The sequence below is a fragment of the Rhea pennata genome, chromosome 3 (genome assembly GCF_028389875.1).
Source record: "Rhea pennata isolate bPtePen1 chromosome 3, bPtePen1.pri, whole genome shotgun sequence".
NCBI lineage: Eukaryota > Metazoa > Chordata > Aves > Rheiformes > Rheidae > Rhea > Rhea pennata.
In genome coordinates this window covers 47,188,406-47,204,496 of record NC_084665.1, presented here as the reverse complement: position 1 = coordinate 47,204,496, position 16,091 = coordinate 47,188,406, and the positions used below count along the sequence as shown (strand labels likewise).

The window sequence follows — 16,091 nt, the reverse complement described above, 5'->3', positions numbered from 1 at the left end:
AAATGCAAGGCTCACTCAAGCCTCACTCTCAGAATGTGAGTTATAGTGTCTGCCATTAAAACATACTAGGTTAAATGACCTTTAGCTATTTATTCTAATTGTAACGAGAATTCTAACACTTTAATTAGATACCACAATCCTTTCCAGCTGAGAGGTCACTAACATTTTCATTAGAAAAAAAAAGTTAATTAAACAAGGAACAGTCTGGGTTAATGCTATTAATCTTCACTAACACTATCATAGAAAACATTATTCATCATAATGAGTGGAGAAAGAAAAATAAGTAGGTTAAAGACTATATGCTAATTATATAGTTTACAGAGAGTTACTTTACATGGTAGAATCTTCATTAACAGTTGCAGACAGGTAGTTTTTAATAACATTTTCACTACCTAGATTTCTTATTTTACTGTTATGTGATAGCCCACTGGAAGTACTTCATTTAAAGAGTGAGAGACAAAATAAGCCTAGAGAAAGTGAAGGATTTTGAAAACAAAGGCATGAAAATAAGTGTTCTGGATAATAAGTTAGCTTCAGTACTAAATGCCAGAACTGGCCAAGGTCCCCTATCTTAGTTGTAGTTGTGTATTAAAAAATTACTGCTCTGATTAGAAGCATGCAGCCACTTCGAAGAGCAATCTCACCAAGATTCAATCTAAGCTCAGTTGTGCTATATCAAAAATTAGAATAACAATATGCCACAACTGTTCTAGAACACTGTAGGAAATAAACTGGCAAGTTGATGAGTTGCACACTTCCCCAAAGACTAATCAGACTGTCATGCAATACTGAGAGTTCCTATGCAACTTCAGTTTTCAAAAGAGAGTCTGACCCATCAAGGTACTTTTCCCAATTTTTCCTCCAAGTGCAGCAGGAAGCTAGGTGAGTTTGCAGATGTAAAAAGGGATACATGGAAGACATGCAGCAAGATATCTACATGACAACTCTAGTTTCTATAGTGTGATGGGATCTGGAAGAGTCCAAGAGCAACTATTTTGTTCCTGTAAGCATCAGAGGTGTTAGCACAGGTCACAAAAGCTTCTCCGCTGTTAGAAGTTAGGAATTACATGTTTGCTCCCTCACTTCTCAAACCAAGGATTTCAGAAAACTTGTCTAATTACTCTCCCCCCAGAGAAAGAACAGCAGTATTTCCCTATACTTAACAAGCAAAAAACAGGTGCAATATTATTCAAAATTAAAACACAGGAAAGCTTTGAGTCAGAAAACCATGATACATTAAAACAACAAGAGGAGAGTTTATTTCCCTGATGATTTTAGAATATGAGGAACCAACCATTTCCCCTCAATTTATATATGAGCATTTCAGATCCAACATTTAACTGAGACAGAAAACCCTTCATCTGTGCATTTGTATCAGTGGTTTCCCTGATCACCTCATGCAAGGATGAATTTAACTTTACTTTCCTGTTTATCCCTCTTCCTTTCACAATAGAAAGTCTCTACTTCATGAAAAGAAATTTTGATTCTAGCTGTGCAAATTTTAGTGAAGATGCTAAATAGTTAAACACCTTTGAGGCCACCCCCTAAACGCATCATCAGTTGACACTGATTCAGATAGAAGTTGACAAAGATTCAGATAGACCCACAGTACTTCCCTGACATATCATGAAGTACTAGATTATCAGCAAATCAACGACATTTAACATGCCAAAACACTTGATTTTGCTTGCAGTCCTTTATTTTAAAAATCTTTCTTATGTAAGAGAAAATACAGAAATTTCATAGATGTTGATACATGTAAGTATTTTATGGAAACAACTTTGAATAGAGGCCATTGTTCTATATGTACCATTAGTAAAAATAATTTTACCTTCAAAAGTCCCCTGTGAAAAAAGGTTAAGCCTTTATAAAGCATAGCTATAGGCTGATTTTTGTTCAGTTCCAATGAGTGCTGAAAGTCTTCATGGGCTGTTGCATAATCCTGAGATAAAAAAAAGTAGATTTTAGATGACAGAGGAAACATCATACTAATAAAGAGGAATACATACTTGTAGTTCATAAAAATGAACTACAGAGTTTTGATTAGCGTATGAAGTCGATGTAAAGGGTGAGCACAGTGACTGCCAACTACTACTCAGAAGAGCAAAGAAAAAGGAACATACAACACACTTCCAACTTCTTTTCAGCAACTGCTGTATAAAACATAGTAAAACAAACAGAAAAAATAGTTGGAAATAAGCAGAGTGAAATCACAAGAACAAAGTAGGATATCAGCTATTTAGTGTATACACAATTTTTGATGATACAATTTAGTGTAAAACAAGTAACTTTAAGAACATCAAAATAAACAGTCTATAGCAAAACAGGACATCAGCATTTTCTGCAGGACTTTTCTTTCCCCCTCCCAGTATATATGGCATTTACTGCCTTGGCTGTACTCCTTAAATGTAGCTGTTAAATGTAGGTTAATAACCGAATCAAATTTATCCATGTCCTATTCCTCAAACACACGAAACAGTTCCATATATGCCTGCAATTGACACATATGCTTGCCCTTTGCTTCTCTGCATTAAGTAGATATGCAGATAAAATGCTCGAAGGACACCTCTGAACTGCTGGAAGCTAACCACAGGAAAATCATTTTTTTGTTTTTAAATAGGAAAGATGCTCTTAAACAAAAGTAGCAACTGATACTCAAAAGAAAAAAAAACAAAAAACACCCCCCCACACACAACCCCACCCTACTCTGTCCACATAACCAAAAAAATCCACAAACAAGCAGAATCCCCAAAATCCACTAACCTCAGATATGAAGTAAAGGGTACCTCTGTGCCTGTAGAGTCGTGCCGAGGGTTGCAGCTGAATAGCTCTGGTAAGATCAGATAAAGCTTCACTAATCCGGCCTAGTGGGGATAATATCTAAGAGTCCAAAACAAGTACTTAGTTTAGACAGAACAGGCTGAATAGAACAAATACTAGTTTTAGAAACATGAAGATTATTCTTAAAGTTCAGCTGTAACAGAATTTGCTGGAACAGACTGGAAAACTGAACCTAAATTCTACTACCAATTTCAGTATTTACTTTTCTTTATCACTTATCAAAGAGGAAACTTGAAAGAATGTTTCTGCCTAAATATCAATGTACTTCAGTATCATCACCACCATATGCAGAAATAGAGTAGTCCGAATAAAAAGAAGCCAGTCAAAGCAATATATCCCATTTCAAGACATTTCAAACATTCATCTGAAAATTAAAATATTCTTATATATCATCTTAATTTTGACAGAATAGAATTTTCCAATGGAAAACTGTCTACTTTTCAATTATTTGAATACTCAACTTTTACATAACTAGACCAAGATTAGTTACAGTATTTCCAAATCATTAAAAACAAAATCTTGAATTACAATTTCATAATAAGGCAATTACCATCATTACAATGTTCTGTTATACTCATGATACATCACCAAGCTTTTGCTTGAAATTCATTTTCTGTAATTTAAGTGGCCAAGCAAAATATGATTTTTAAAAATAGGACAACTGTACCTGAATTATATTTGTTATATTTGTGACTACAAATACCAAAGTGTTTGATCAAACACACATTCACTAAGTTCAGAATTATAATCACTCATCTTAACTATAAATTTACAGAGATAACACTAAATGCAAACATTATGGTTAAGTGATGTTTTGGTTCATTATATTTCAGAAATGCATAACGTTGTTGCCTGTTGTATCAAAAACTAAGTACTTACAGATAACATATGCTATTCTGTTGGTTATAGTAACTCCATATAGTATATTTTTGTTTTAAAACTAAATATACCACAAATTACATTGTTTCAGAGCAAATACGCATATTTTAAAGACAAGGAGGAATGTTCACAAAAACACACTAGATAAAGAGCTTTAGTCATTAAATAAACAAAGAAATACTCGAAAACATTTGAGAATTTCAACCTCTTCCAAAATTCTGAAAAGACAGACAAAATTGCTTACTTCTGCTCGCTGTTCAAATACTTCAGGATGATCTGGTTCTAAACTAATTACCCTACTGAACTCAAACAGAGCAAGTTCAGCATTTTTCATGTCCTGAAAAGAAGAAAACAAATAAGCTAAACAACAGAGTATATTTACAGTAACATACTCTAAAGACTGAAGCATAGCTAATTTGGCTAAGATTTTGAAAGTATATCAATTTACATTAAACAGCCTTCAATCTTCGCAAACAAGATTAAGATGCAGCATACAAGAAATAACTTTTAAAAATCATAGTATCATAGAATCAGTAAGGTTGGAAGGGACCTCTGGAGATCATCTAGTCCAACCTCCCTGCTCAGCAGGGTCACCTAGAGCATGTTAGACACGGTTGCATCCAGGCAGGCCTTGAATTTCTCCAGAGAAGGAGACTCCACAACCTCTCGGGGCAACCTGTGCCAGTGCTCTGTCACTCTCACAGGGAAGAAATTCCCCCTCACGGTCAGGCGGAACTTCCTGTGCTTCAATTTCTGCCCATTGCCACTTGGCCTGTCACATGGGACAACTGAAAAGAGTTTGGCCCCGTCCCCTTGACACCCTCCCTTCAGGTACTTGTACACATTGATGAGATCCCCCCTCAGTCTTCTCTTCCCCAGGCTGAAGAGGCCCAGCTCTCGCAGACGTTCCTCATAAGGCAGGTGCTCCAGTCCTCTGATCATCTTCGTAGCCCTACGCTGGACTCTCTCCAGTAGCTCCATGTCTCTCTTGGACTGGGGAGCCCAGAACTGGACACAGGACTTGAGATGAGGCCTCCCCAGGGCTGAGTAGAGGGGTAGGATCACCTCCCTTGACCTGCTGGCAACACTCTTCCCAATGCACCCCAGGAGACTGTTGGCCTTCTTGGCCACAAGGGCACATTGCTGGCTCATGGTCAATCTGACATCCATCAGCACTCCCAGGTCCTTCTCTGCAGAGCTGCTCTCCAGAAGGTCAGCCCCCAGCTTGTACTGGTGCCTGGGGTTATTCTTCCCTAGGTGCAGGACCCTGCACTTGCCCTTGTTGAACCTCATGAGGTTCCTCTCCGCCCAGCTCTCCAGCCTGTCCAGGTCTCTCTGAATGGCAGCACAGCCCTCAGGTGTGTCAGCCACTCCTCCCAGCTTGGTATCATCAGCAAGCTTGCTGAGGAGGCACTCTGTCCCCTCATCCAGGTCACTGATGAAGAAGTTGAACAGGATGGGACCCAGTACTGAGCCCTGGGGGACGCCACTAGCCACAGGCTTCCAGCTAGACTCCACGCCACTGATGATGACCCTTTGAGCTCTGCCCTTCAGCCAGTTTTCAATCCACCTCACTGTCCAATCTGATATAAACAACAATGAAAAAATACTCTGCACTTATCTTTGTGCTGCACCTTTAGTATCTTACTATATTAACATGACTGTGAATAAACATTAACGTTACAGCTCCACAGGTGGTATTCTTGGCAACTAAGCCAGCTCGAGCTCTCAAGCATTTCCTTCTTCAACAGTATCAATGCAATTACGTATGCAGTTAACTGAACTAGAACTCAAACACCAATGTTGTCATCAGTACTGTCTATAACCTAATCTGAGTTCGCTGGGGAACGGTTGATGTTGTCAGTATCTTCCCTATCCATTTAAACTTCTATACTGCCCTCAAAAAAACCTGTAGGATGGGAGCAGTTACTTTATCCAAAAAAATGGTTACACAACAAGTTCTGTATCAGGTTTCATTGATGTTTTTCTTCTTTTTGAAGTTAAAGAAATTCTGCATGAGACAAACAACATCTTTTTGTCTACGAAGTGCTGTTCAAAGAAACCATCAAGTGAAGCTGTCTCAATGTATAACAGAACTAAGAAGAAAAACCCTTGCTGGTGATAAGAAACATGCAAATATGACAAATTTCAAGTGCCTGTCAGCACTATTGAAGAATTAACAATTTTGCACGATATAAGTTTTTAAGGAGTTAAATAACTCCTCTGCCTTATAGAATTCCAGCAACCACTCAAATCATGATTTGGTAGGCCACATTTTAAACCTATTTTTACTCAGGAAATTGAGCAGTCAGCTGTAACTAACAAAAACCCTTTCAGGGTTTCTTTATCCTGTAAGCACTTCAGATATTTTTCTTAAAAAAGAAAAAGTTCAACTAAGCGAAATTGCGTTAATGTGAAAAAGTTGTTTATTCTACCCACTTGTTAAAAAAAAAAAAAAAAAGCCAGGATCATGCTGCAGACCTCAAGTTAAGTAATTTAACCTCAAAAGTTTTCTATAGAACTGAGGCAGTATAGACTATCAATGCTCTATAGCCATTGATATAGACCTAATGGTTGGCAAAAGCTAGCAATCTTTCCAAAGTGCCATAAAAGACTTCTTCACTTCCAAGAACAAACTAAGTGGGCAGTAACTTCAGCAGGACTTCAGAAACCCGCCTCTTAAGAGGCAAGAGCTGCCCATTATCTTTTTAGATAACTCCTTCAAGAGGCCACTGTTTCCAGCTTACCATCTACCACTCAAAAACGTGCCTATATTCTCCTTTGGCATCTTTGTTTGATGTTGCTTTACTTTCACACTCCCTCAAAACAAATGCACCATAGTTAGAGCAGTATGGACCACTGGATTCTCTCTGTGTTATAGAGGGCATCTACTGAGAAAAGGAAATGAGACACTTCATCATCACTGCAATAGGGCAGTTGGGGATGTACATATCAAGGTCTAATCAATCTAGTTCCTACTATCAAATGCCTTCTTATCATTTACATTCAATTAATTCAGACAGACATTAAGATTTAAATAATTAACTACTCACATGTAGTCCTTTTTTCCCATATGCTATCCCTCGTCCATAAATTGCACTAACCAGCTCTGGCTCTTCCTGTTCAGATTAAAACCAAATACAATAACCATTACTGAAAAAAATAAAGTCTACATTATCTTCATATCTTTATTCAACATATATTTAATTCTTCTTCTGCTATTAAATAATAAAGAATGAACAAACATAGTTGCCAAGCAAAAGTATTAAACAGATTTTATTACAGCTCATACTTTTATATGCTCATAACCTTCAATGTAATTCAGTGGAATTGTACTGTAAGATTTGTTTGGAAAATGAGCTGATAATCTCCACCAAATTCGAGGGGAAAGAGGAGACTTCACATAAAAAAATAACGATATGCAAATTGCTTCTATGATTTATAGCAAAAATGTCCAGAAAAGTTATGCATACTTTTGATTTTTTTTCTGGTTATATCTATGATCTAGTTTTATAACACAGGAAGGAAACAGAAATAAGGACTACTGTTCAAATACAAAGCCTTGCTTTTCTGACTTTTGATGTTGGTGCAAGTTTCCTTTTTATAGAAGTGGTATATGTTATTTAAACATAAACATGAAAAATTAACAGGCTAGAATTAAATTAAGAAATTTTGATACCAAGTGTCTGAGATACCAAAATGGTATTATTTAATCAACAATGAAAGTAATCCTACTGGTTTCATCTATTGTTGTTTTTTGACAAAAAGTTTTTCTATCCCATTGTAAAACTATTTCTGAAGCACTGCCCTATGTATATCTACTCAAGGTAATCAGAGTGCAGTTATAGCATCTAGCCGATCAGAAGCTATATACACATTAGTATACTTTTCTGTTACGACTTCATTACTTGTAACTTCATCACTAACAGTAAGACATCCTCTGTTTAATGTCACTGAAGTGATAAGAAATGAATACAATTCAGCAACTGAAAATTTGCTTTGCTCTGAATTACAGAAAGAATCAAGTTTTAAAATTTGGAAGTAGGCAATTGTGAAATACTGATAAAACCTGTATTCATGCAGCAACTAAACTAGAGGCATTCTGCCAAATAGTTCTGCTAAATTCAAGCAAATATTACTTGGTTGAGATTTAAGCCTTTAGCTTTCCAGTGACATAGGTCTTAAATAGTTTTGCTAAACTTGAGTACTTATGTGGATGCATGTTATACTAGGTAAAGCTACTTATTTTTCAATAATCATTTACTCCAGCCATGATTCTCCCTCCAAATTTAAGCAGTCATGACTACAAAACTAGTTTTCCTGGCACAACTATTCTATGCAAACAGGTTTCCCTGAAAGTCAGTCGGGAATTACACATCTTCACACCTGCAACCAATATAGCTATGCTACAAAAGTTTGTAGCATAGACCTCACCTAATTTAACTAGCATGACTGCCAAAAAATAAGTATTTCAGTGACTAAACAACAGGTAAGTGGTATACCCAATGCTAACAACTTGCCAGGCTTGAGCTGTTTCTAAGTGCACACTTGTCAGTATCAGCTTCAGGTAACTTTCCTATTTTAATACAACACCTAAACAAGCACTGTTTCGTTCTGTTAAGCATTTTAGTACTCACTTTATGTATATTTGCAATTGCTTTATGGAAGACAGAATGAACACTTACCACCACTTCATATCCTTTCATACAGCCAATTAGCATAATATTCATTTTGACTGAAATGTGCACATTACAAATCTTCTACTGTATTACATAAGCACTTTTCACAATTTCTTTCTACAATTGCTATATCTTGCATATCTTCATTTTTTATTAAGTTTCTTTCTTACTCAAGAAGAGGCAGAGAAAAATTTTTAAGTGATTTTTGAAGCAGCATTTCTCCCTAGAAAAATCATTCCCCCAACAGAAACAAATTCAAGACAGAGGTCTCATATCTGAAAAAATTCTGGTTCACATCTTTTTATTCCTGCTGACAAATATCCTAGAATAACTTCATTAAATTACTATACTTCCACTAAATTGAAGTATGAGCTATGTGACATTTGAGTTAAAAAAAAAAATCACATGCCAGTATTTGGATTATTACTTTATAGCATGCATTTGTGTGCTACAACCAGAGTAGATTGAAAAGCAGTCTCATGCTTCTGGTAGTCACAGGTTCTTAGCCACAAAAATACAGTATTTTGAAATCAGCTTTAGTTGAGGCTTGTAAGTTTTTAAGTGGCTAGCTTCTACTTCACAGAAGAAAATTATAAATTCAGTATCTCTTTATCAAAAAAATATCTTGGTGCGTTAGTTAAAATTTGCTTAAATATTAAACTCAAAATTCTTACCACTGAGGAAGGAAGATTAACCTGGCATGCAATACCATTTATCACTGAGAGAGCAATGTAGTACTTGCCACTACCAATATGTGATCTCTGTCAGTTTTCTCCTTATGTTACTGGCAACATGCTAACTGTAGCCAAAAAAAACACATTAAGAGATCTCAGTCTACACATTCAGACAACAATTAAAGGAATTTCAATTTTGTGCAGTTCAGGTTTCTGAAAAGTCTTCTTTTTTACCAAAATGTCATAACAAGTTTGTACCAACAGATGAGAAAAATATAAACCAACTAACCAGGCTATCTGAATCACCTGATTTTAAAAGTATGCTTATGTTTGTACACAAAGTGAACAGAAAATAGAATAAACATTCTCATTTTAAAATCCTAAATTGAATTTATTTTAGTAAAAGCCATGTTGTAAGGGATCATTTCAAAATACGTCTTTTACAAATTTATCTTCTCCCTTAAATACTATGTTTAGCATAACGGCTCCAAACAGAAAACTTACCTGCAGCATTGTTGAAAAATGCCGTATGGCTTCATCATACAGGCCGCTGCCAATCAACACATAAGCAATTGCTAACAAAAGATTACAAACATAAGTACAACAGTGAAAAGCATCTGTTTTCTGTACATTTAAAAATTCTGTTGTATTTAATGAAAGTCTCTACATTGCATTGAAGTGTTAAAGTCAAACAGCTTCTAAACTTTCACTGAAATTACCTTCCTCAACCACTACCTGGCATTCATGAACTAGTAATTCATACTGTGTGCATCAGAATTGTTTTGGGGGGTTTTGCTTTTTTTCTCCCTTCTTGAATTCTTTTTCAAGTTTTACTTTTCTTCTTCTTTTTCTCCCTCCCCTCGCTCTCCTCTTTTTTGCAAGTTGTTCAGAAAAGGGTCTGCTTTAGCTTCTGAAGTACCCAGGACCAGAAAATGTACCTTGATTCCTTTTGGTTGCCCCAGATGCTTTCTCAATTATAAATGAGACTGACTAATACTTTTTTGATAATTTCCGTAAGAAAGTGTCTGACTTTACTTGTCTGTACACATTTTGCTAAATTCTACTAGCTTACAATAAATTTTCCTTCACTTGAATTATCTGAAAAAAAAAAACAACTAAAGTGAGTTAGCTGTTCATAAGAATGAGACTGGAAAACTACTACAGAAGCTTTATTCCTGTTAAAACACAAAAAGCTTTATTTTAAACAGCTCATGTGTTCCACTTCAGACTGCAGATTATGTATTTGGAAAAGAAAGAGACCACTTTTAGAAACATGCTTTCACAATCTCCACAGTTTCTACAAAAATACAGTCAAGTTACAAGACTTTGAAAAGCTATTGTTGCACTTGTGTGACTGAAGCTACCATTTCTGAAAATTGAATTTCTCAAGATTTTTCATTTAACATGTTTAAATCTCTTCCAGTTCTTAGCTTTGGACTAAACTGTGCCTACACTGCCCACAGAAAGCAAGCATGTTGTTGACCAATGATTTGAAAGGCAAAGTAATACTTTTCTCCACACATTTTGCACAAATGGCTAAGAGTGGAACTGAGAGATGGAAATTCACCTTTCCCAAACTTCTGATGGATTTTAGCGGTCAGCCACAAGTATGAAAGAGAACTATTGGCTGACTTATTTACTCAAATATGAGAAGAGATATGTGAGTCAATGAGAATGAAGTATTTTTTAAACACATAGTTTGCTTTGTTAATAGACACACATCTTTCAGGTAGACTTAACTAAATTCTTTTGTCAGTGTTGCTAAGCATTATTCATTACAAGACAAAAAATTACATGAAAGAAAAGTGAGAAACTTATTTATTTCTTAAATTGCAAATCCAGAGCCTGCCTCATTCTTGGGGCATTTTTATTAACCAAAAGGAACTGTTTGTGTGCAATAAAAGCATTTTCCTCAATACGTACAGATCTTCCTTGCTGCAAATGAATTGCCACATTGCATTGCCACAAACAAAAGCAGAATTGAAATAGTCAAGGACAGGTTTAAAAGCTCTTGAACTTTTCTTCATTCCATTCTCCTCCAAGCCTATACAATTAAGATTGCTTGGTCTCTTTTATGGTCTCAGAACATGAAACAGTTGACATATAAAACAAAATAAATCATCTTGCTTCCTCCATTTTTTTCTTTAATGCTGGCATGGTTGAGTTAATGAAGAGATATAGGTGATAGGACTCTTGGCAAAGTGGAAGAGGATGTAGACTATGTCTACAAAGTACAAGAAATGATTGGCACTTAGTAGCTGTTACAGTATCAGCTTCCTTTCAAATTTTCTCTCTTAAATTCACCTTTTCATATTTAAGTACTTAAAGAAGTGACAAACATTTGTACTTTACTATGAAAATCTAAGGGTTAGCAGTGGTCCATTAGTGCAAATATTTGGAAATCACTACTCTACTCAGAAATGCCCCAAACATTTCACATGTTCTTGTGTGAAACATTTCTTTTCCTCAAAAGGAGTACAAGAAGGAGCATGCACACAAAAGAAAGACCTAGGCTCCTCATGTGATAACATACTTGAAGTGAGTAGGTGGTGCTAGCCTACAGAGCCAAACACGAGGATAGAAACCTTCTGATATAGTCTTGTAAGCTACACAGAGAAGACAAGAAAAGCATCAAATATTTTCTGCTGGCTAGAAGGTCAGGATCCCATCAACCTAATTATGTATGCTAGGAATATGAAAAAAAAGATTAAGCCCTCAAGTCTTGCTGAAAAAAAAATATGAAGCAAATAGTCATGTCAAAAATACAAACTATTCAATTATTTTAACTTTGTCAGACAACTTATGAGTAAAGTCTCCCTTTGCCCTTATTTATAAGGCAGTTCACACTCTTCCTTGAAATACACTCTCACTATCTAAAAAAAGTAGTAGACTAGATAAGGACAGCCTGCTGCCTATGGTAAGAGTGCAAGGGGAGTGGAAATAGATGCAAGATCTATGCTTGATAGAAAGCATATTCCCTTGGTAGGATTTTCTCGATGTTTGAATGGTTTTAGTCATCAATAACGAGAGAAAAAGATAAGCAGGAAGTAGTTGAGACTGTTCAACAGGATTTAATCAAAATGCGTTCTGAACACTTGCTTAAGTAGATATGGTAAAGAGCCCTAGTGAGCAAATCAGAAAAGATTACTAGGAAGGGATAAATATTATCTTTGTTTAAGCAAAGAAAACTCACTAGCCTTTTTTTGACCACTTTTACATTATATCACTAAGTAATTATTATTATTAGTTTAGTTTCAAAACATTCAGTGCTACCAGTCAGCATGTAAGACACCTGCACAAACCTTATATAAGACATCTTACCCAACTCTTCATTTGTGTTGTCATTATCAGTAGCAAATGGAAATCTTTTTTGCTCTGCAAGTGACTTCGCTTGGCTCTGTAAAACATTATTGGTTGTAACACTTAGCACACAACAGTAAAGAATTTAACTGAAAACTCTCCTCTTAAATTCTTAAGAGAATTCTTTACGTTAAAAAGTTAAGACTAATGTGATTGCTCTAAGCTAACTGAAAACAAACTCATTCTCCTTGAGGAGAAAAGTTGATTTTCAGTCAGATGCTGCTGCTGTTCTCTCTAATGTAATGCTAACTAAATATTTCAGACAAAAAAAGACATTGTGAACACTTTACCAGTGACTGCACTTTCTATATTACATCTGTTTAACATAAAGTTCTGGACATCTTCCTACGACAAGTGCTACTTCATAGGAAAGTACTTTTCTTTACCCCGCTGTTTATCCTTCACTCCCTAGGAAGGAAAGGGGACTAAAGAAGAATAAAACACTGAAAAGAAAACAGCCCCAGTAATAAAGACAAGCTTAACTAACAGTGCCTTACTAAAGAAAAAAGGCTGTTCTTCTAGGAAGAACTTTATCAGTTACAGATGAGACAAAAAACAGACTGTAACTGTTTGAACAAAACATGATTTCTGTTCCCTTATAACGCATCTACAGAAAACAATACTGATACAGAAACCCTCAGAAATCCAGAAATATTCTACCCTGTTCATTCTCAGAAGTATTTTCTGTAGGTAACTGTGAGCCTACTCAAGCAGCTTACATAAAAAATTCAAAATGCTCGTTTGATTAACAGACCTTCTAAACAGTTTTAAGAAGCAAGAATAAAGGAACAAATAACCTTTCTCACTGCTCAGTTTTCTTCTTTCGCTTATATGGTATATGGCACATCTGAACATCTTTAACTTCACCTTTTCCTCTACTGAGAGGACTCCTCACTTCCTCTCCTCCACTTTGCCCTTCTTCCTTCTGTCTTTTATTTATTTATTTATTTATTTGTTAGAGTTAAGGAAGAGCCACTATTTGTGTCTACAACACAGACATATCAATGACCCACAGCCACAAAAGTAACTGGCCAATTCCCACTGTACAGTTTTTGCCCTATTTATCCTATAGTCTCAGAAATGAGAAGAAAGTTTGGTCAGCTTTAACAACTATACTCTTTAAAAACATTCTGGGGACATGAAAGAAAGATTAGCAAAAAAATTATTTGCTATTACGCTACAATAAATACATCAGATATTCCAAGCCTTGTTGTTACTGAAATCAGAGGTCTCTACATTACAATACAATATTCTGCATTATTAGTTCACCTAGTGCTTCACCTATGATAACAGACTGGAACAATATTTTTAATTAAAAAAAAAACATGAAAATGAACAGTGTTCAACAGTTATACCAACTAAGAAACTAAGTCTATATTGCATACCATATATATACACAAATCACACACCTCCAATAACTGCCTTTCTATACCCTCAATGTTTTAAAGTTAAAGTCATTTCCAGAAAATTTGCTTCATAAAGTGATCTTCAATATTTAACCTTGCAAAGTTTTAGTCTTCTGTAACTGTTTTATAGTTAACCTTGGGAGGGAAACAAACAAACAAACCACTTATACAGAAGTATAACTTCATCCTTAATAGAGTTCCAAAAAAGCCCTATATACCTCCTTATCTATGGAAAAAAACAAGATACAACAAGATTCCGTATTGAATGAGTAAATAACATTCTATTAAATATTTAATTTGGAAAATAAGTTACAACCAAAATAATCTGGCATTACACTAATGTCCTACGAATCACAGAGTTGTTGGTGACATTCAGTAAAAGAAGTACAGTGATTCCCTCTCCCCTCACCTACCTCATCTGTTTTATTTTCATAGAGTAACAGACTAGGATTTGATTCTTGGAATAGGGAGAGATTTGGAGAGGGAGGGAGAAAGGGAGTTCATATTTCTTCAATAAATTCTGCATCCAATTAGAGAGCAGACACCCCACAGTTCTACATGCAAACTTTAGAAATCATTCCACTTTCAAGACACATGAGAGAGGAATTTTCACTGTAGCATCAGCTCCCAATAGGTTGATTAGGTAGCCAAATTTTTGAAACAGGGAAATTTGTAAAAAACTAACATACATTTCACTGCCTTAGAATGAATCTCTGGTACTCCTAGATTAGACAGAGGATCTGATCAACATCTGATGAAGTAATGTCTAAAGAGAACATTTAAGTTAAATAGTTGGTTGATTTACACTAGAGTGCTAATTTTTATTTCCAATTGTTACCTTTGAAGAAGTTGCTTCAAAATACAATACTGGTTCCACACTCCCTCCCACAACACAGTAATTTCTACAGATTTCCCAAGGCTTCTTTCAGTATTCACAAGAGAGAGATGTGAAGATTTTTAGTATCTGGAACTGTGCCAAACTGAAGAGGTAACATCAAACCCATGTTCTGACATAGCCTAAAGATTCTATTTGTTCAAGATCAGTAGGCTAACAGTATTGTTTCAAGAAAACCCAAATACTGTAATAATCCTCTTGAAATTCTCTTTACCAAGAGACAATTTTCTTTCATTAGAGTATTCTCCACATGCTGCATTTTATTGTATTTAATATAATATGGTATAAAACCTCTATTACCTGTGCACAGTGTTAATTCTGATTGCAAGTTATCACCGCTACTCTCAAAAGCATTTTGTGGTAGTGGAGTGATTAATCTCAGTAAAAACTAACCTACCTTTGCCCTCCTCAGCCACAACTCCTGTCCTCCACCCTTGTATTAACTGGAAGGCTAATCCAGGTGAAGGTTAGTCTTTAATAGAAACATGAGCTTCAGTTAAACTGCTGACAGCCCTAGAGATTCATGCTGTAGTACCTGAAATCATTCCTTCATGAGCAACTTCAGTTCATTGGCACTTAAGTCTTTTGGGGATCTATGACTTGATTAATAGATTCTATTTGTATTTATGCGCTTCTATGTGTAGTTACGTTAATTCCAACTGGCTATGCAGTTAAAGTGATCTGTCACCATCAATAATCTATTTTTTTGTCTGTATTGTATTCTTTAGAGCATACCAAGATTTTTTCAGTGTTGAGAGAAAGCACAGACTCGCAAGATGAAGATCCTCTTATGTCACAGTCAGATTCATAGAAGTGCAAAAAGGATGAGTCTACGGGGGAAAAAAAGAAAATTAATACCTTTAGAAACTCAAGGACTTACATATACGTGCATATACCACATCTCATATTTTCTCATGTTCATCTTAACAATTATGAACTTCCCCATCAGGCACTCCACAGGGGAGAAGTTTCATGAAGTGCCTTCTGTACAGAGCACTAAATCCACACTACATCCACACAGGTAGGGAAGTAATTGTTGGCATGACTATTTTTCTGTGAGTTTTATCACTATTTCTGCCTATGCTGTTAACTAAAATACATGCAAAAAGAAATCTAAGAAGGAAAATAAAAGAGAAAGGAATTCGGAAGCAAATAAGAAAAGTTTTGGTAGACATGTCCCAGTCTGACACTATGTTTCTATATTATGGCCCAATAAACTAAAGACCAAATTATCATTCAGATCCCACAGAAGAGAATAAATGGAAGGGATCACACAGAGTAGAGAAAAAGCTGCTGATAGAAGTCCAAGAAACAGAAGTATAAAGACAATAAAAAGTAGAGAGAATGGCAAACTATA

At 35.6% G+C, this 16,091-nt stretch overlaps 1 protein-coding gene across 1 annotated transcript in view; it reads right to left on the bottom strand.

Moving 5' to 3' along the window:
- Window positions 1-16,091, bottom strand: part of TTC13 (tetratricopeptide repeat domain 13) — a 48,614-nt gene that overhangs the window by 29,461 nt on the left and 3,062 nt on the right. Inside the window, exons 2-8 of the mRNA XM_062573671.1 lie at window positions 15,470-15,564; window positions 12,395-12,470; window positions 9,578-9,648; window positions 6,774-6,839; window positions 3,965-4,057; window positions 2,764-2,880; window positions 1,832-1,942 (exon numbers count right to left, since the gene is read on the bottom strand). Of these exons, the coding sequence (XP_062429655.1) occupies window positions 1,832-1,942; window positions 2,764-2,880; window positions 3,965-4,057; window positions 6,774-6,839; window positions 9,578-9,648; window positions 12,395-12,470; window positions 15,470-15,564 (629 nt within the window). The remainder of the gene's footprint in view (window positions 1-1,831; window positions 1,943-2,763; window positions 2,881-3,964; window positions 4,058-6,773; window positions 6,840-9,577; window positions 9,649-12,394; window positions 12,471-15,469; window positions 15,565-16,091) is intronic.